This window comes from Triturus cristatus, chromosome 4_2 (assembly GCF_964204655.1).
Source record: "Triturus cristatus chromosome 4_2, aTriCri1.1, whole genome shotgun sequence".
NCBI lineage: Eukaryota > Metazoa > Chordata > Amphibia > Caudata > Salamandridae > Triturus > Triturus cristatus.
The window spans coordinates 794470959-794493257 of NC_140586.1; the positions used below are offsets into that span (position 1 = coordinate 794470959).

The 22299-nt window shown below is 43.4% G+C and overlaps 1 protein-coding gene across 1 annotated transcript in view; it reads right to left on the reverse strand.

Moving 5' to 3' along the window:
- Positions 1-4788, reverse strand: part of LOC146835057 (vitamin D3 hydroxylase-associated protein-like) — a 568587-nt gene extending 563799 nt beyond the window's left edge. Inside the window, exon 1 of the mRNA XM_085602723.1 lies at positions 4524-4788. Within this exon, the coding sequence (XP_085458849.1) occupies positions 4524-4733 (210 nt within the window). The 5' untranslated portion in view covers positions 4734-4788. The remainder of the gene's footprint in view (positions 1-4523) is intronic.
- Positions 4789-22299: the final 17511 nt, after the last annotated feature.

A 22299-nucleotide genomic window follows, 5' to 3' on the forward strand; every position in this document is an offset into this window, starting at 1 on the left:
GTATCTCTGGGTCATCTGGACAGTGGCATTCCCCCAGTAGCCCTATAAACACTGCGCAGTATCGAGGGCTTTTGCCCTACATACTCTTCCAAATCGAGTTTGGAAACCACAGCCATTTTGAGCCCCGACACAGTCCATCTTTTTTGGCACAAGAGGTAGGTAGCAACATTTTCAATAAAAGAGGAGGAGGAAGGTTCAAGTCAGAGCTTAATTTTGGATTACGTTGTTAATGTATATGGTCTACTCTGTGAGGAAAATACACAAAGTGCTATCACCTCCCACATGTAATTTATGAATGAACAAACACCTTCAGACGGACTAAAAAAAAGTCCATTAAACTTTGAATAATTTCACAAGACCTCGTTAATGTTTGAAGATTTGGCCATTACTTTTGCTGCACATGGCCCTATGGTGAGGATGAAAACGAAGCACTTCCCCATAATATGCCAAGAGCTGACAACTGTGTTCCCGCTTCCCTCTGGTTGAGCTAAACCCACCCCTCCCAGGGGTCTGAGAGGAGGAGGAGGAGTTTCTAACATCTTTAGTCATTCTACACACAAAAAAGCTCCAATTAAAAGAAGCTGCCAGGCATGGCTCACAGACAAAATCCAACAACCACTGGGTCTAATAGTAGGAGCCACTGGACAACTGCATTAGCCACAAGCCAAAAAAACTTTATTTATTTTAAAAGTTATTCACCTTGTGATCCACCTTTCTGTGGAAGTGACTTGCCATCAGGTGGAGACCAGTCGCTGAACATTCACTGCCACATTTCAGTATTTCCAAGGAGTTTGACAGCAATGCCCAGTCCTTCATTTCATATGCCCAGGGCAGCAGGAGAGTAACTAAACTATGGATGGAAGAAATAAACCGCTTGATTCAGGTGGAGGCCTGGAAGTGGCTACATGAAAAAAGCGGTATAATCAATAGGGGAGGAAGGAGCTCTGATCAATTCAGCTTCCTGTCCAAGGTCAATAATCAAAGGGGGAATGGATGACTTGTACCTGTAATACCAGGGTCAGGTATGGTAACCAACTTAAAAAACCCTCATTCACGTACAGGAACGTAAAAGCGGTATATCTCGATTCTCCACTTCTCTAAGAACGTGAAAGCATCATCATTGGGTCTTTTTGATAAAATGCTTTCCTCCGCCTGGAAGTTGAACCACTGGTTTTAGCAGTAGTGACCAGAAACGAGGTAAACAAAACTGAGGTGAACAGAAAAACAAAGGTGAGCTAAAATTGCTTCGCTCTCCCTGCTTAACACACTTTATTCAGAAGGAGAGGTGGCAAAGTAAAAAGAATGGCGGTGCATATATAGAAAAGCTACTGTTCTATAGCACCGTGTAGATTCATGTGAAAAGGTCAAAGGTCGACATGGTTCAGCCTCTTCTATTGCCCTGGAGGGGTTAAAGGGCTTTCTTAAGGACCTAAGTAAAAGTCATGGGTGGCTAATATTGTAAGCACCCTAAAAGAGTAGATACTTGACTCACTCTTCTTTTCAGTCACAGGTCAGTGGTACCTATAACTTGAAAATAGCCAGAGTTAGGCCTCCTCGGGGGGACCGGCGGGCTCAGTGACCTGAATCTGCGTGCTCTCACGCTTGTGCTTGCTTATAGGTTTTTCAGACAGTCACCTGCATTTCAAGACTTAACAGGCATAGCTCATGGGATGTGTGTGTAAGGTAAACTGCTTACAACTTCACCTTGTAATCACTTTTCAGCCACAGAGTGCCCACATAAATACGTAAATGCATCTTCTTTTATTACCCTCAACGTACCCGTTCCTCCTGTCTATCTCTAGGAGCCTGCCATAGCCGTCAAAGAAGCGCTTGATGTCCTTCTACCGAACCTGGCATCTAATCTGCCAAGGTAGACGTGTGACATCATGGAATCAAGAACTACAAGCACTGCGAATAACCAAGCATGTCCGGGCAGCCCGCCAGCTTCCCAGCCTCGGCATCATGTACGGAGGAAAATTGCTGCAAAGTGCACACAACATGGCTAATAAGGCAGATTGGAATTGAACGTGCAAATTAGCTGGGGTGTCAAGGGTAATGGGGGTGGAGGGAACTGGAACTAAGACAGGAAGAGGAGGATGGTGGAGAGCCAATTAGGGGCTGGGCTGGAGCAGTTGGACAGAATTGAACTACACCAGGGAAGAGACAAGCTAGATAACGAGGGATTGGGTCTGCAAGCAGCTGCGAGACCGAGAAGTACACTTTCTCCCTAGCTGCTCAGTGAGTGAAAGAGAGAGCAGGATGGGTAGCACAACGCAGGTGGTGGGACAGGAAGGAGAGCATTATTGCTGGATTTGAGGAGTTGTCAATCAGGGCATAGAGTGGAGACCAGTGCTTTCGAAGGCACCAGTCAGGATAAGAAGTGGCGGTCCATGGTAGAGAGTGGAGGACCAAGACGTGGAGTGAGAGCAGTGTGCACACTTCCTCTTAGAGGCGCGCTGACAGAGGAATGACTGCAAAAAATAACAAGCTGCAAGGGGCGGGAGGTTTGTTGGGGGAAGGCACAGGAAGATCATTAAACCAGAAGCAGCGCCGCGCATCAGTGAGCGGTGAGGAGAGGGCAGAAAGAAAACGTTGTGCACTGAAATAAAACATATAGCCCATAGTGAAAAGATCCATGTAGCAATGGCAGTCACCAGGGTGAGAACAAAACAGCCACAAGGCGAGACAAATGTACAATATTCACCAATGAAAACAATGCAACTTGTAAAGGCAGACCAAGCAACCAATGAAAAAGCAGTGGGCGTGTTCAAAGCCCACAGATGGAATACAGCATGCCTCGCAGAGCAACGCATGCAGGCTGCTTCTAGGCTCGACCTAAAAACTGTGCAGAGTTCCTTAAACTGCACTCGTTGAGGCACTGGTAAATATGGCACTATATTGTCATAGAGGAGCTCTAGTGACCTTCACAAACAATTCTGGCTCCTCCTTGTGGTTTAGGTAATGTCACTAGAACTCCTTAAGTGCAATACTGCAACATATTACACAGGAACTTGTTACATATACTTTATCAATAGTACATGTTTACATACAAATGGACACTTCATAAAGCACTATGAAATAGTTGCAATGTAGGAGGTAAAAAAGACACAAAATAGGCACTATAAACCAGAGTCTGAAACTTATTGTCGACAATCATATTTAATAATAAATGTTTATCACGTTTACCACCTTGACATATTTTGGCCAATACTTAGCAATGGACACATTTACAGGGGGTAATACTAAATACCAGATGTACAGCTCAACCCAGGCTCAAATGCTGCTTCTGGAATCGGATTGCTGTTTGCTTGAAGGGAAAGAGGTATAGTATTGTTTCTGAGAGGTGAATGAACTGCCCAAAGAACTCTCTTCCCGTCAGCAGCTGAAGTGCATTAAAAAAAAGTATGGGAGGCGTGGTCAGTGGGGGTGGAGGTTAAAGACATGGCTAAAAAAAACAAAATAGTCTGTATTTTTTTTGGTCTTTCATCTGCAGTTAACTACTTATAAAATAAGGGGCGGCCTAACTGGAAAAAAAAATAGTTAATCAGTGGGAAATGCAATAAAGTACTTTATGAAACATCTATTAGCTAATGCACTGCACAGGTCTGTGTGTGCGTAACCAGAGAGCCACAGAATTGAATCTTGGTTGTTGCACTTGAGAATAGTGACATGTATATTTTCAATGCTACAAGGTTCCAGACTGTGACACAAAGCACTGGAAATATGCAAGACATTTTAAACTTGCATTACACACAGTATAAAATAAAGTGCAGCAAAATGTGCAAAAAGGTTTAAGAGAAAATAGTGCCTCCAAAACATAGATTTTAGTAGTACCCAGACTGTACGTAGTGCAATTTGTTTTTTATATAACTGTCCCTTAAAAACACACACTTCACAGCTCGGATGGCAACTCCTTTGCACTACCACTCAAAAAGAATACATTTGTGTCATAGGGAAGCTGCAATTAATTGATGCCATCAGTAAAAGCCAATACCTTTCCAAGCACCCTTTATATTTGCATATTAACCGGTTACGCACATTTACATTACTTTCAGGTAGCAGACACCCAGCAAGAAGGCTCGTTTGTTGTTTAGCTGTCGGCTCGCCCTGGGTTCACAGCACAGGAGACACCCTGCCAGACACTTCAGCCAAAGCATTTAAAGTCGGGATGGTTGTCTTTTCACAAAAGTAGGCGAACTGTTTTTCTTAAATAAAAAAAAAAGAACATGGGCACGACTCGTGCACCTCCGATCCCGCTCAATTCGAACTCTGCTTTCCACCCTCTACTCCCGTTTCAGAGTTTTTCAAATATATTGATAAATTGGTCTCCGAGTCGTTTTTCGTGGCATTCTGGTACTTGTAGTGCCCGTTAATCGAAGTATAAACTCAGTGTTGCAAGCACCAGAATACAAACAAGATTTGGATAAGGTAATGAAGCGTGGAATTGGGATATTTAAGAATTCTGCAGCCCTAATGGCACTTAAGAATTGCCCCTACTGCCTTTATTGCCTTTTTGAAAATACCTCTTTTTTAAACCGCTGAACTGCCCTCTCCATCTCTCTTAGTCCTAGTTCTCTCCTTGTCTTCGCCTCCTCCGTCTTCCTGCGGATGTTTCTCTGCTTCAGCCATCTCAGGGCTACGAGGGACGCCCCCGAGCAGACGACCAAAGCCGAGAGAAAGGTGCGGTCCGACGCAAACTCCGGCAGGAGCTCGCGGAGGTTTTCAGCCACCATGGTGAGACTGGTCTCTGCCGCGCTGTCTGATTAAAGCAGTCAGCGAGGAATGCTGCTGCCAGAGTTAAATCTTCTGACGTGCTGGGAGGAGTCCTCTGCCTCTCCCTGTTAACTGTCCTCCGGAGACCCACAAAGTACGGGCAAGATTTTCTCTGAAGATAGTGTTTCTAGCTCTTAGAAATTGCAATATTTTATTTAATATTATAGAAAATGTAAGTTGCTTTGATGAATACTTAACATATATACAAATGATTCTCCCAGGTACAAAACTGTGTGACTTTGCAGTAATGCTTAGCTTTAGTATTGTAAGTGCTTTAAATGGGCAGGTACTGTCAGAGCACAAGTCCTAAACAAGCATTTGCAATGCAATAGGTCTCGCATTTGTGAGAGTTTAAGCTATTGGCATTGTAAATGACAATGCATTTTATTTATCGGTTTTGATCATTAACACATAAATGTCATTGTCATTTACAATGCCAATAGCTCAAACTCTTGTAAATGCAAGACAAATTTCACTTCATTGTCCCGGTCTGATTGAAAAGTGAAAGCTCGCATGGCCCGCTGAATGTTGCAGGAAAGCATGTTGTGCCTGCAGTAGGAGAAACTCATTAAAGAAAATAGTGCTCACAGACTAAATAAAACATTCCATGTAACAACAGAAGTAAAAGGGCCAATCCTCATGGGAGGTTACAAATGAAGACAAGGCAGTAAAAAGGAGGGACTAACAAGCCTAATACAGAATCTGAAGCCAGCATTTACATAGGACAATGACAGAAAGCAATGAAAAATATGGGCGGAGAGTTGGCGGAGCTTCAAGTCCATACTCGAATACAGCATACCTCGCAGAGCAGCGCATGCGCTGGCCCGGCTCGACCTAAAAATGAGTTATTGTGGCAACCACATATAGACAAAAATTTTGAAGGGCATTTGAGAGATTTTGGGCTCTTTCACATATCATTGAGAGAGGTTTGAGAGTCAATCTCAAGATTAGGGACATTTCTAACCACAGTGTGGTATGTGCCATAAAGGATCCCACACACTGCAAATAATAATACTGGGTAAATCCAACAGCCGGCACTATCACAGTCACCCATTCCTGGCCTTCCCCATCTTCCGCCCACTCACCCACCACAGCACATACTCTTTGAAGAACTCCGAGCTCCTGCCCTTAGGGGAGTTAAGTGTTGAAAGAAGCCATACAATGGGGACAGAAGCTCCATTACACACAAGCCCTTGCAACTCAATCTTTCAGTCAAACCAGGAACAGCAGCAGCGGGAACAGCCGAGCCAGACAGGGTCATTCATTACTGTTTGACAGATCTGCAGGCCAGGCAGTCCCCCCAGGGAGAAACCAGCAGACAGCTCACCAGCTTGGAGAGCTTTGCAGATTCACAGGAGCACAACCATGTCTAGAGAGAGCCAACGCGTGGCCTGTTTTTTTAATAAATCGCCTGTGTTTCCCTAAAACTGAATTTAAGTGTAGAGATTTCTTTGAAGTATTTATTTTTTAGCCTCAGTCCGCCTTCCATGCTAAAATGCAATTACATCTGCCAATTCAATAAGCAAAATGCCAAGTGATCGTGATTCCATCGCAGTGACCTAATTTAAGACCTCGTACTCTGTTTATGGTTAAATACCTTAGTGCACAACGAAAGAACAGCATGACTTTAACTATACATGAAGATACACTGAGTGTAATAAGCCATTTCTTGGCCCAGTTGCTCGTCACACTTAACTCTGGTAATAAATAGGATATTACATTGTGAGCATCAGCACATACACTACTTAAATATATTAGAAATCAGTTAATCTCCTGACAGACCAGTTGCCTCTGACAATCTGAAGATAGGTGAGCGTTGACACGTGGCTCCTGAAAAAACGCAATAAACACAGCTATAAACCAATTAGAATGGACGTGGGCATGAGCACAAGATCTATTGTGCAAGTGAAGAACCGGGCTCATTAAGCCTGGCAGCGGAGGGTACGCCTGAAATCTTCTGAGTTCGCCTTCCAAATTACAGAGACACAGAACACTCTGTCTGGCATAGGAACTTCAATTTATTAGCTGCAGCTAGGTACAGTTGTCCTAGAAGTACATCAGTGGTAGGTTCTCAGGAGACTGCCACTTCAATCCGTGGCTCACACTCTTTTGTAGCGCTTGAATCCCCTAAAGCAACAACCCCCTCAATGTGCCATAAAAATACAAATCATCCACAAGAAAACATTCTTTGTACAAGATACAGGATAATGGTTAATAGAAATTCCTTCCCTAAGGTCGTGTTCTCTACCCGACCCTATAGGTCAGGTGGCATAGCCATTCATTGGTTAAATTCATTTACGACAGGACGTGTTTGCGTGTTGAAGATGGTGATTCGTAAAACAAATGGAGAGGCCGAGAACGGTCACCAAGGGTCAATAGATGGTTATCTCAGGGATTAGTTGCTTCGAGCCGGGTCTCAGAATGGACTTAGCTCAGGGAAACAGGAAAGGTTGTGTAATATGTGCAACAGTATAGAATGAGAGAGAAACGCTATGAAGGTTGAAGGTGCCTGAGTGAGGGCAACAGCGTAATGGTGTTACTAGCAAAGATGGGGCCGTATTTGAATTTCCTCAGACCCTCCTTTTGCCATTACTCAGGCAAAGAAACCAGAGGCTGTTGTTAATATGAATCAACTTCAATAGCCATGAAATCTACAAGCTGTTGTTGCAGCATTATCTTTGTGTTCGCTGCTTTCTGTGATACAGGATTTGGAACACACAGGGTGGCGCAGAGCCCGCATATAGCTGGACCACATTGTAGTCAAAGGCAACATGAGAAGAGAATGGCCAAAGTCGCTCCGACAAAGGTAAGAATCTTCCATCAATAATGGCAAAGAATGTTCCTATAGTTCCTCAAAAATAGAGTGATATCAACGCGAAGGCTAAGGTGGATAAAAAGCACCGTGTAGACCTTATGGAAAATCCATATGTTGGATTTAATTGCCCTCACACACCCTTGCGGGTGTCATGCTTCATCATATGGGCTGCTCCTCGTTTGGCCGGCGGTGCAATGCCCGACGGGCTCCCTAAAAAGGGGCGCTTTGGCGGAGATCTTCAATCCGACTGCCGTATAGATGAAGTGCGGGTGTGGGGCCTAGTTAATGTAGATAAAACAAGGTGAGGAATGCCTGGTGAAAGTAAATTTTATTCTGATGGCCTCCTACCTTAATTTAAAAAACGTGTATACATGGCAATTATACGAGTGCATTGTCTCCTATTGAAGTGGCATGTAATTTGCAATAGTTGGTCAACAGGTTTCTCGCTTAGAGTAGTTATACTCGCGATTCTTCAGGATCTATATAGAAAAAACTATCTACATTCAACAGCCTATTTAGGTTAGGGTTATTTGTCAATCTACGTATTACGTCCAGACTCAATACCTGTTGGTGTCAGGAGCTACCTGAAAAGAAGAAAAGGTATGGTCAAACAAATATGCAGGTGCTTTTGATAAAAACAATTGGTAAAGCCTTCAATGTGACACACACTCAGTAACTTAAATGGTGCGGTGTCGCAACAAGTGTCAAAAATGTTAAAAAGCCGAAGTGGTGGATCCCTAGGTGACCTAAAGTGACTACTCACCGATGTGGAACATCTAAAAAGAGCAGTACGCATCCGTGCATGAGTGACTCACCCTAATCATTCACTATCCTGGTATCAACAGTACTCGGTGGGCTGTACACGAGTATGACTTCCTCAAATTTATAGGACTGTATACGACGAAATATATATCACTCATACACTCTGATATGGTTGGCTTGAAACACAAAAAATAAGCAACAGAAAAGCGATCTTTAGACTAGACAGTCTGGTATGTTAAAAACATTCATTAAAATGCGCAAGATGTCAATGTCACACAGCATGTTTTTATCCTTAATCTTTCCCTGAATACGGCTGTTGTTTATTACACAGCAAAAGAATGTATAGTGAAATCAGGATATTGGCAGTGTAAGGTATTACATAGGAGGAGTATATTAAGTTAAAGGAATACCTCCCTGCAGTCTACCAAGTTATTGTCACCTCTAAATTGTAACACATAAAGTTAGTATCACGGTCGTTTCAAATAAAGACCCACGTTAGAATGTGATCCTCTAGCGTTGACAAAAGGATTAGATTATGGTAGGCTAAGTCCTAGGCAATGCTCCATGTAAACCGGCATTGCTTCTGTCAATAATCATAACCTTACGCACTCGTCAAGGCAAGCACACATTGTCTCGTCCTAAATAGCCGAGAGAGTAAGGCTGGGGGAGGCGGGAACCCAATATGCAAACCTCAATGTAAGTGGTAAATAATTATAGCCTAGCGCGTTCGTCAGGGTGGGCACCTAATACCTTCTATTAACCATACGAGAAGGTATAACTGACTAATGCGCGGGTGCATAAAACAAATAACAATATTGATTGCGGCTATATTCTTAATAAAGGTGTTGTCCTCGCGTGTATCGGGACTATGTACTCATAGTGGCGGACGGATTTGTAAAGGTTAAAAATAGTTTGTGTACTTAATCGTCTTCTCCTCGAGTGCCGTATTACGACCTACCCTCTCCACCGAGTCCAGAAGGTGGCGTGGTGGAGAGAGAGGTAGGACTTATGTGTGAGTGCTTGTCATGTGACGCGTAGATTGGTCACGTGGTACGTTGCGAGGCCAGAAAGAGGTTTATTTTGGCCGCCATGTTGGAATGGGGTTCAAGAACACTGGTAACAAGTCAAAAAATGGGATGTGCGTGTTATTGAGTTATTTGCGTAATAAGAATATATAAACCTTATCAACTAAGGTATAAGGTAAAGAACTTATTGGAGGCATTGTTGAAAACACATGTTAATTGTCAACATTAAATACAGATTGAGAGTGTCTGAAATTAAAGCAGGAACCCTACCATCGGTTGAATAAGGGTTAGGTTGGCACAATGGTAAAAATATATTGGACTCATTTCAACGGTCAGGAATGTACTGGTATGATGGTAAAAATTGTGTCAAGTAGGTTTTGAAACATGTAAGAAAAATAGCTCTAAACCAGTAAGATCAGTGTAAGCTCTACTACGTGTAGTATCAGATAGTGTTCATGTCATGTTTAGACCTTGATTGTACCCCACGGCATATCATCGTTAAGCCCATTAGTGCTAGTTGATAAGCGATGTATCCATCGCTGTTCCTTCGCATAAAGGCTCTGTTTGGTTATATTCAGAAAGGCTTCCAAGATTAGCCACCTCACTGAATCAGGTGAATGTTTGTTTTCAAGGAAGTGAGTGCTTATTTTGGTGTTATTCTTCAAACAGCGAAAATTGCTGCGGTGTTCCGTGATGCGTAGTTTGATGGGGCGAGTTGTCATCCCTATATAGTTGAGGTTACAAGGGCACGTGAGAAGATAGATGCAATTGGCGGTGTTGCAATTGGTATGTGCTCTCATTTCCCAGGTGAAGGATGTATTGAGGGTTATCATCTTGTGTGTCGTTGTGAAAGCGCATACACTGCATCCGCCACATGGATAGTGTCCTGTGACCCTTGGAAGGTGCCACAGTGTTTGTTGTGAATTTTTAGTTGTTTTCGGTTTGGGTCTGGTTCTGATGAGCATATCCTTGATGTTTCTCGAGCGTCTAAAAGCATATCTGTGTGGAGCAATGTGCATAGAGCCTGTGTTGAGTATACTCCAATGTTTTTTCAACACCTTGGTCACTTGATTAGATATTGGTGTGAAAGTGGTGATGCACGTCAGTACCTCAGATTTATTTTTAGTTTTATGTTCCAGTAGGGCCTCTCGGTGGTTATTCCGTGCCCGTTTTTTTGACAATGCAATACTCCTGTGCGGGTATACTCTTTCAGTCAAATTTTGTTCTAGGATGGTTGCCTCACTTTTATAGTCATCCAGCGTGCTGCAGTTTCTCCTAATTCTCAGGAACTGACCAAAAGGTAAGTTTTCCTTGAGAGCTTTGGGGTGGTGGCTGTTGTAATGGAGAAGGCTGTTACGGTCAGTAGGTTTTTTGAACATGGTGGTACTAAGATTACCCTGTGTGATCTGGATGGTCAGGTCCAGAAACGCTATCCTTGAAAAGGAAGCTGTGATGGTGAAATTAAGGTAAGGATTGAGATTATTGATCCATCCAAAGAAATCACCATAGCTGTCCTGATCTCCTGTCCAGAAGATCAGGATATCGTCAATGAAACGTTTCCACAGGAGGATGTGATTGCGGTAGGGGTTGGTTTCATTGAGGATATGGGTTGCCTCAAAAGCTGCCATATAAAGACAGGCCACACTAGGAGCGAAGGTACTCCCCATGGAAGTACCTTGTGTCTGATGGTAAAGTTGGCCCTGGAATTCAAAAAAGTTCTCAGTCAGTGCCAAGGTGGCTCACTCCATAATGAATGATGGTGGGGTAAATGACCCCTCAAGGGATGAATTCAGTACGTCATCGATAACTTCTAGGGTGGCCCTCTGTGGGATGTTAGTGTAGAGGGCCACAACATCTAGAGTGATGAGGAAGTTGATGTCATTGGTATTCTGAAACTGATCCAATAAACGCAGTACATCCGTGGTGTCTTGGATGTACGATGGTATCAGTTTTACTAGAGGTTGGAGGAAATGGTCACAAAATTGTGATAAGGGTTCAAGAATCGAGTCTATCCCTGATACTATCGGGCGGCCAGGTGTAGGTGTAGTGTCCTTATGAATCTTTGGCAAGATATAGAAATATGGGGTCTTGGGTTCTCTCTTAATGAGAAAACAGGCCTCTTTCTTGCTTATCCAACCCTGGCTTTCTGCTGAGTCTACTAAGCCCATGATAGTTTTCTTAAGGCGTTCAGCAGGGTTTTGGGACAAAGGTGTATAATATTTTCTATCACCCAATTGTCTCAGACATTCTGTGTCATAATCTGTGGTTGACATTATGACAGTTGCACCACCCTTATCCGCCTGTTTAATGGTGATGGTTGTGTCACTGGTGAGTGTTTCAATCGCCTGCATCTCTTGTCTAGAGATGTTGTTGAAATGTTTATTGTTAGTCAAGGCCCTCACATCTTTCAGAACAGCTTGTTCGTAGGTCAGTACCTCGTTTTTTATCATCACACTCTGGGGAGTAAAGGAAGAGGGGTTATGTAGACCTGAATCTTCATCAGGAGTATATTCCTTTCCCTCAAAGAAAAATTTGAGGCGGATCTTACGAAAAAACTGGTGCAATTCACAGGTCTGTGAGAACAGATCCACTCGAGGTGTTGGAACAAAACCTAGTCCTTTCTGGAGGACGTTGTTTTCTGTCTTGGTTAGTTGTCTTGATGACAGATTGCCTACTAGGTTTGTTTTCTGTTGGTCTGGCTCCTGGTTTCCACTCCTGGTTGAACCGGGTCCTCCCATTGTACTCTTTTTTCCTGTTGAGTACCTCTTTTGCGCCCTCGCCCTCTGCCCCAACCTCTGCCTAAAAAAGGCTGGCGCATGGCTTGGGGTACAAACTGTGGTTGATACTGAGGGCCAAATTGAGGAGGACCCTGAGGAAACATTGGGTATTGCCAGAAAGGTGGGGGGTTGTGATGTGGTCCCTGGTAAAGCGGCGGTGGGTAGGTGTTATAACCCTGCCACCCCCTCCTTCCTCTATACTGGTTGGGTCCCATATTTTCTGTGCTAGAATCGCTATTATTCGATGAACTCCTATTAGAGGAGTTTGAGCTAGCATCAGAGGTGTAATTTGTATTAGCCGGGACATAATCAGCTTTAAGGTAGGGGTAAGCCTTTTCCTTATCGAATCGTTTAATGTCTTTCTGTAGCTTAGTCACTTTTTGCTTTAAGAGATATTCTTTGTGTTCTGCAATCTCGTTATTGAGTTCCATTAGTTTGGTTTTAAAAGTGGGGCCTGAGTTGCTATGTTTTAGGGCATTTTCGGCAGCTTGTATACGGATGAGTAGTTCGTCAGCCAGTCTTTTGGCCGTGTTCACAATTAGGATAAGGAGATCTCTGGTGCACTTCCAAGAGATTTGTGACCATTCGATTTTAAATTGGCCATCTTCCCAGAATATCCTGGGGAAGTTTTTTACTAAAAGGCCATTAGGTGAAATATTTGCCCTGAAATATTCCGTCATAAGTGCACCATGTAGGGTAATTCTTACCCATTCTCTCCTCATATCCGATAGTGATTGCCAATCCCCTGATTGGCTGCCGGTTGCGCCCCCATTATCAAGACCCAAAATAGAGGGAGTCCGAAGGATTTCGGCTGCGTGGTCATCACCGTAGCTTAGACCCTGGCCTTTCATTCGTATATTTGGCTTGGGTCGATTTGGAGGTGGTAAAATCAACGTTCAGTAGAGTTGGCCACTAAAATGCAGTGGTCAATATAAAGAAAAGAAGTAATGGGGGATAGAACCGCTCTCACCCACCAATAGAATGTCCCACGGGTTTGAGGCCGTGCATGAACTAGAGACCAAAAAGAGGGACTGGAGAGGCCGTTTTCCACTCACAGAGGAATGGGAGGTCCAGTAGGAACAGGGGCCCCTGGTACAATAATGGCAAAAAATGTTCCTATAGTTCCTCAAAAATAGAGTGATATCAACGCGAAGGCTAAGGTGGATAAAAAGCACCGTGTAGACCTTATGGAAAATCCATATGTCGGATTTAATTGCCCTCACACACCCTTGCGGGTGTCATGCTTCATCATATGGGCTGCTCCTCGTCGGGCCGGCGGTGCAATGCCCGACGGGCTCCCTAAAAAGGGGCGCTTTGGCGGAGATCTTCGATCCGACTGCCGTATAGATGAAGTGCGGGTGTGGGGCCTAGTTAATGTAGATAAAACAAGGTGAGGAATGCCTGGTGAAAGTAAGTTTTATTCTGATGGCCTCCTACCTTAATTTAAAAAACGTGTATACATGGCACTTATACGAGTGCATTGTCTCCTATCGAAGTGGCATGTAATTTGCAATAGTTGGTCAACATGTTTCTCGCTTAGAGTAGTTATACTCGCGATTCTTCAGGACCTATATAGAAAAAACTATCTACATTTAACAGCCTATTTAGGTTAGGGTTATTTGTCAATCTACGTATTACGTCCAGACTCAATACCTGTTGGTGTCAGGAGCTACCTGAAAAGAAGAAAAGGTATGGTCAAACAAATATGCAGGTGCTTTTGATAAAAACAATTGGTAAGGCCTTCAATGTGATACACACTCAGTAACTTAAATGGTGCGGTGTCGCAACAAGTGTCAAAAATGTTAAAAAGCCGTATACAGTCCTATAAATTTGAGGAAGTCATACTTGTGTACAGCCCACCGAGTACTGTTGATACCAGGATCCACCACTTCGGCTTTTTAACATTTTTGACACTTGTTGCGACACCGCACCATTTAAGTTACCTTTTCTTCTTTTCAGGTAGCTCCTGACACCAACAGGTATTGAGTCTAGACGTAATACGTAGATTGACAAATAACCCTAACCTTAATAGGCTGTTGAATGTAGATAGTTTTTTCTATATAGGTCCTGAAGAATCGCGAGTAGAACTACTCTAAGCGAGAAACATGTTGACCAACTATTGCAAATTACATGCCGCTTCAATAGGAGACATTACACTCGTATAAGTGCCATGTATACACGTTTTTTAAATTAAGGTAGGAGGCCATCAGAATAAAACTTACTTTCACCAGGCATTCCTCACCTTGTTTTAATTTCACTGCTTTATATCTACATTAACTAGGCCCCACACCCGCACTTCATCTATACGGCAGTCGGATTGAAGATCTCCGCCAAAGCGCCCCTTTTTAGGGAGCCCGTCGGGCATTGCACCGCCGGCCCGACGAGGAGCAGCCCATATGATGAAGCATGACACCCGCAAGGGTGTGTGAGGGCAATTAAATCCGACATATGGATTTTCCATAAGGTCTACACGGTGCTTTTTATCCACCTTAGCCTTCGCGTTGATATCACTCTATTTTTGAGGAACTATAGGAACATTCTTTGCCATTATTGTGCCAAATATAAGAATGGAAGGCCAGGGTCTAAGCTACGGTGATGACCACGCAGCCGAAATCCTTCAGACTCCCTCTATTTTGGGTCTTGATAATGAGGGCGCAACCGGCAGCCAATCAGGAGATTGGCAATCACTATCGGATATGAGGAGAGAATGGGTAAGAATTACCCTACATGGTGCACTTATGACGGAATATTTCAGGGCAAATATTTCACCTAATGGCCTTTTAATAAAAAACTTCCCAAGGATATTCTAGGAAGATGGCCAATTTAAAATCGGATGGTCACAAATCTCTTGGAAGTGCACCAGAGATCTCCTTATCCTAATTGTGAACACGGCCAAAAGACTGGCTGACGAACTACTCATCCGTATACAAGCTGCCGAAAATGCCCTAAAACATAGCAACTCAGGCTCCACTTTTAAAACCAAACGAATGGAAGTCAATAACGAGATTGCAGAACACAAAGAATATCTCTTAAAGCAAAAAGTGACTAAGCTACAGAAAGACATTAAACGATTCGATAAGGAAAAGGCTTACCCCTACCTTAAAGCTGATTATGTCCCGGCTAATACAAATTACACCTGTGATGCTAGCTCAAACTCCTCTAATAGGAGTTCATCGAATAATAGCGATTCTAGCACAGAAAATATGGGACCCAACCAGTATAGAGGAAGGAGAGGGCGGCAGTGTTATAACACCTACCCACCGCCACTTTACCAGGGACCACATTACATCCCCCCACCTTTCTGGCAATACCCAATGTTCCCTCAGGGTCCTCCTCAATTTGGCCCTCAGTATCCACCACAGTTTGTACCCCAAGGCATGCGCCAGCCTTTTTTAGGCAGAGGTTGGGACAGAGGGCGAGGGCGCAAAAGAGGTACTCAACAGGAAAAAAGAGTACAATGGGAGGACCCGGTTCAACCAGGAGTGGAAACCAGGAGCCAGACCAACAGAAAACAAACCTAGTAGTCAATCTGTCATCAAGACAACTAACCAAGACAGAAAACGACGTCCTCCAGAAAGGACTAGGTTTTGTTCCAACACCTCGAGTGGATCTGTTCTCACAAACCTGTGAATTGCACAAGTTTTTTCGTGAGATCCACCTCAAATTTTTCTTTGAGGGAAAGGAATATACTCCTGACGAAAATTCAGGTCTACATAACCCCTCTTCCTTTACTCCCCAGAGTGGGATGATAACAAACAAGGTACTGACCTACGAACAAGCTGTTCTGAAAGATGTGAGGGCCTTGACTAACAATAAACATTTCAACAACATCTCTAGACAAGAGATGCAGGCGATTGAAACACTCGCCAGTGACACAACCATCACCATTAAACAGGCGGATAAGGGTGGTGCAACTGTCATAATGTCAACCACAGATTATGACACAGAATGTCTGAGACAATTGGGTGATAGAAAATATTATACACCTTTGTCCCAAAACCCTGCTGAACGCCTTAAGAAAACTATCATGGGCTTAGTAGACTCAGCAGAAAGCCAGGGTTGGATAAGCAAGAAAGAGGCCTGTTTTCTCATTAAGAGAGAACCCAAGACCCCATATTTCTATATCTTGCCAAAGATTCATAAGGACACTACACCTACACCTGGCCACCCGATAGTATCAGGGATAGACTAGATTCTTGAACCCTTATCACAATTATGTGACCATTTCCTCCAACCTCTAGTAAAACTGATACCATCGTACATCCAAGACACCACGGATGTACTACGTTTATTGGATCAGTTTCTGAATACCAATGACATCAACTTCCTCATCACTCTAGATGTTGTGGCCCTGTACACTAACATCCCACAGAGGGCCACCCTAGAAGTTATCAAAGACGTACTGAATTTATCCCTGAGGGGTCATTTACCCCACCATCATTCATTATGGAGTGCGCCACCTTGGCACTGACTGAGAAATTTTTCGAATTCCAGGGCCAACTTTACCATCAGACGCAAGGTACTTCCATGGGGAGTACCTTCGCTCCTAGTGTGGCCTGTCTTTATATGGCAGCTTTTGAGGCAATCCATATCCTCAATGAAACCAACCCCTACCGCAATCACATCCTCCTGTGGAAACGTTTCATTGACAATATCCTGATCTTCTGGACAGGAGATCAGGACAGCTATGGTGATTTCTTTGGATGGATCAATAATCTCAATCCTTTCCTTAATTTCACCATCACAGCTTCCTCTTCAAGGATAGCGTTTCTGGACCTGACCATCCAGATCACACAGGGTAATCTTAGTACCACCATGTTCAAAAAACCTACTGACCATAACAGCCTTCTCCATTACAACAGCCACCACCCCAAAGCTCTCAAGGAAAACTTACCTTTTGGTCAGTTCCTGAGAATTAAGAGAAACTGCAGCACGCTGGATGACTATAAAAGTGAGGCAACCATCCTAAAACAAAATTTGACTGAAAGAGCATACCCGCACATGAGTATTGCATTGTCAAAAAAACGGGCACGGAATAACCACCGAGAGGCCCTACTGGAACATAAAACTAAAAATAAATCTGAGGTACTGACGTGCATCACCACTTTCACACCAATATCTAATCAAGTGACCAAGGTGTTGAAAAAACATTGCAGTATACTCAACACAGGCTCTATGCACATTGCTCCACCCAGATTTGCTTTTAGACGCTCGAGAAACATCAAGGATATGCTCATCAGTACCAGACCCAAACCGAAAACAACTAAAAATTCACAACAAACACTGTGGCACCTTCCAAGGGTCACAGGACACTATCCACGTGGCGGATGCAGTGTATGCGCTTTCACAACGACACACAAGATGATAACCCTCAATACATCCTTCACCTGGGAAATGAGAGCACATACCAATTGCAACACCGCCAATTGCATCTATCTTCTCACGTGCCCTTGTAACCTCACTTATATAGGGATGACAACTCGCCCCATCAAACTACGCATCACGGAACACCGCAGCAATTTTCGCTGTTTGAAGAATAACACCAAAATAAGCACTCACTCCCTTGAAAACAAACATTCACCTGATTCAGTGAGGTGGCTAATCTTGGAAGCCTTTCCGAATATAACCAAACAGAGCCTTTATGCGAAGGAACAGCGATGGATACATCGCTTATCAACTAGCACTAATGGGCTTAACGATGATATCCCCTGGGGTACAATCAAGGTCTAAACATGACATGAACACTATCTGATACTACACGTACTAGAGCTTACACTGATCTTACTGGTTTAGAGCTATTTTTCTAACATGCTTCAAAACCTACTTGACACAATTTTTACCATCATACCAGTACATTCCTGACCGTTGAAATGAGTCCAATATATTTTTACCATTGTGCCAACCTAACCCTTATTCAACCGATGGTAGGGTTCCTGCTTTAATTTCAGACACTCACAATCTGTATTTAATGTTGACACTAAATTAACATCTGTTTTCAACAATGCCTCCAATTAAAGTTCTTTACCTTATACCTTAGTTGATAAGGTTTATATATTCTTATTACGCAAATAACTCAATAACACGCACAACCCATTTTCTGACTTGTTACCAGTGTTCTTGAACCCCATTCCAACATGGCGGCCAAAATAAACCTCTTTCTGGCCTCGCAACGTACCACGTTACCAATCTACGCGTCACATGACAAGCACTCACACATAAGTCCTACCTCTCTCTCCACCACGCCACCTTCCGGAATCGGTGGAGAGGGTAGGTCGTAATACGGCACTCGAGGAGAAGACGTGTAAGTACACAAACTATTTTTAACAATTCCAGATCCCTTTACAATATCTGTCCGCCACTATGAATACATAGTCCCGATACACGCGAGGACAACACCTTTTTTAGGAATATAGCCGCAATCAATATTCTTATTTGTTTTATGCACCCGCGCATTAGTCAGTTATACCTTCTCGTATGGTTAATAGAAGGTATTAGGTGCCCACCCTGACGAACGCGCTAGGCTATAATTATTTACCACTTACATTGAGGTTTGCACATTGGGTTCCCGCCTCCCCCAGCCTTACTCTCTCGGCTATTTAGGATGAGACAATGTGTGCTTGCCTTGACGAGTGCGTAAGGTTATGATTATTGACAGTAGCAATGCCGCTTTACATGGAGCATTGCCTAGGACTAAGCCTACCATAATCTAATCCTTTTGTCAACGCTAGAGGATCACATTCTAACGTGGGTCTTTATTTGAAATGACCGTGATACTAACTTTATGTGTTACAATTTAGAGGTGACAATAACTTGGTAGACTGCAGGGAGGTATTCCTTTAACTTAATATACTCATTCTATGTAATACCTTACACTGCCAATATCCTGATTTCACTATGCATTCTTTTGCTGTGTAATAAACAACAGACGTATTCAGGGAAAGAATAAGGATAAAAACATGCTGTGTGACATTGACATCTTGCGCATTTTAATGAATGTTTTTAACATACCAGACTGTCTAGTCTAAAGATCGCTTTTCTGTTGCTTATTCTTTGTGTTTCAAGACAACCATATCAGAGTGTATGATTGATATATATTTTGTCGTATACAGTCCTATAAATTTGAGGAAGTCATACTCGTGTACAGCCCACCGAGTACTGTTGATACCAGGATAGTGACTGATTAGGGTGAGTCACTCATGCACGGATTCGTACTGCTCTTTTTAGATGTTCCACATCAGTGAGTAGTCACTTTAGCTCACCGAGAGATCCACCACTTCGGCTTTTTAACATTTTTGACACTTGTTGCGACACCGCACCATTTAAGTTACTGAGTGTGTGTCACATTGAAGGCTTTACCAATTGTTTTTATCAAAAGCACCTGCATATTTGTTTGACCATACCTTTTCTTCTTTTCAGGTAGCTCCTGACACCAACAGGTATTGAGTCTGGACGTAATACGTAGATTGACAAATAACCCTAACCTAAATATGCTGTTGAATTTAGATAGTGTTTTCTATATAGGTCCTGAAGAATCGCGAGTATAACTACTCTAAGCGAGAAACATGTTGACCAACTATTGCAAATTACATGCCACTTCAATAGGAGACATTACACTCGTATAAGTGCCATGTATATACGTTTTTTAAATTAAGGTAGGAGGCCATCAGAATAAAACTTACTTTCACCAGGCATTCCTTACCTTGTTTTAATTTCACTGCTTTATATCTACATTAACTAGGCCCCACACCCGCACTTCATCTATACGGCAGTCGGATTGAAGATCTCCACCAAAGCGCCCTTTTTAGGGAGCCCGTCGGGCATTGCACCGCCGACACGACGAGGAGCAGCCCATATGATGAAGCATGACACCCGCAAGGGTGTGTGAGGGCAATTAAATCCGACATATGGATTTTCCATAAGGTCTACACGGTGCTTTTTATCCACCTTAGCCTTCGCGTTGATATCACTCTATTTTTGAGGAACTATAGGAACATTCTTTGCCATTATTGTACCAGGGGCTCCTGTTCCTACTGGACCTCCCATTCCTCTGTGAGTGGAAAACGGCCTCTCCAGTCCCTCTTTTTGTTCTCAAGAATCTTCCATCCCCATGTAGACAGTAGTCCCCCAAACCATCCCATCAGAGACCAATTCCCTCCATCCTGGTGAACGGACTCAGCGATCTTATGTAGCTTAGAGATGGCTTGGTATACTGTAGGGGCGTTGTCTGGAATTAAAATGCAACAGCTAGATCCGATCAATCTGCATACGCCCCCACGGTCAGCAAGGATGATATCTAATACCATCCTGTTCTGAAGCGTGACAAGGCGGTCAGCAGCGAGTTCTGCAGTGATGTTACTCAAAGCTCCAGCTGTTTCATTGACAGTGGCTTCTACAACTCGAATTAGTTGTCTTATGTCTCTACTGTTGGCTATTGAGCCCCAGAATGGAAGGAGTCCTTTCAAGACATCCCCGACTTCTTGTCCTGACGTATCCTGGTCAGACACCACCCCTCTTTTCTGTAAATGATGCTTGGCATCTGCTATATATGTAGGGGGCAACAGCAAAGCGATATAACAAGTGCCTCTCCAATTACCAGGTAGAGAAGTGTAAGACTTATTTCCACACACGAAGTACGTATTACGTGAGGGAACCATGCGAGGCCAATCTGTCCCATTCAATGTCACAATATGTTGGCAATTGCTTGTACCTTTATATTCTAACCCTCCTTTCCTAATACAGAATGGTGCTTGTCCAGGTACCACTAGAAAAGTTTGTCCTTTTCGAGAGGTTCTATTAGAGGGCAGAAAATACAAATCCGTAGATTTGGTTTGGCGATCAGCATATTCTGACTTCTCACTATCCGTCCCATATATCCTTTTTCTGTCCCGCCAACATAAATGGTATAGATGTACTCCCAAGCTCTTTACTTCTCGAGTATCCCCATCTCCGGAAAATACCCAATTGGCGCTCAATTCCCACTATGCACTACACGAGCCATTAAATGAAAAAGGAAGGGTAATGTATGGCATTCCAGTATTCACCGAACTTGGCAGAAGACCACAAACCCAACAGTTCGTCGCATTAGTGGCCAATTGATGTTGGTGTAGCATGGAAACAAATGTGTTGTTGCGGAATTCACTCCTTCTTGACTCAACATGAGGTGGTAGAGGGACATGTGTATGCATTAGGGGTGGGCGGAATTTGCGTAATCGCGTTACGCAAATCTCCGCGAAACGGTAAAAAATCTCAGCGAACACGCAGAAATTCCGCGAACACGCGGAATTGCTTGTTCGCGATACTTTTTTCCTGTTCGCGATCGCTGTTTGCGTGCTCGGGGTGAAATATCTCGCGAACACGCATATTGAGAACGCGAACAAGCAAAAAAGTTCGCGAAGTCGCGGAACGCAGATTTTTGGGCAATTTCGCGTTCTCCACGGAACGCGAAATTACCCAAATTTCGCAAATTCCGCGAACGGAACGGAATTTACCGCCCAGGCCTAGTATGCATTTCAACCGTAACTTTGGGAGTAGGCTGTGTAAAAATTACGTGTAGTCCCCATCCTATACAAGACAATATAATACATATCAAAATCAATATTATTAAAGCCATTATAAAACGATTATGCAATAATTTGCAATGCTTTGTGCTCATTGTTTGTATTTTGTCCATTCCCTTGTTAACAGTCATTTCCAGCTCTAAATATTGCCTGTGACGGGAGGTTGCTTCCCTCAGCTGTGATTGTCTGTAGTTCTTTATACTTTCCTACAAGTCCCACAGGCCTAGAGCCACATCTTGGGTCACAATTCTGAGACTTACGATCACGGCACTGCAATCATGTGGACATCGGGATAAAGACAAAAGTCAATGAAGCACTATTGAGGTATTTTTGTTCAGTCTGGGCCTCAAATCTTACCTCCGGGAACGCGGTACAGTTTGCTCTTGGAAAAGGAGATGTGGTTTAGTAGTGTCCAGTTTCACTGCCGGTGGTATAGCTGTCTGGAGGACCTCGTCGTCATCTTGTCCTGCTCTGGCAAAGTCTAGGCGCGCATCGCTGAATAGTCCAAATCTTGGTACTCTTCCGGTTTCAGAGTCACTAATTCGTTTATGAACCCATTGATCATAAGGCAATGGTAGGGGCACTTTCTT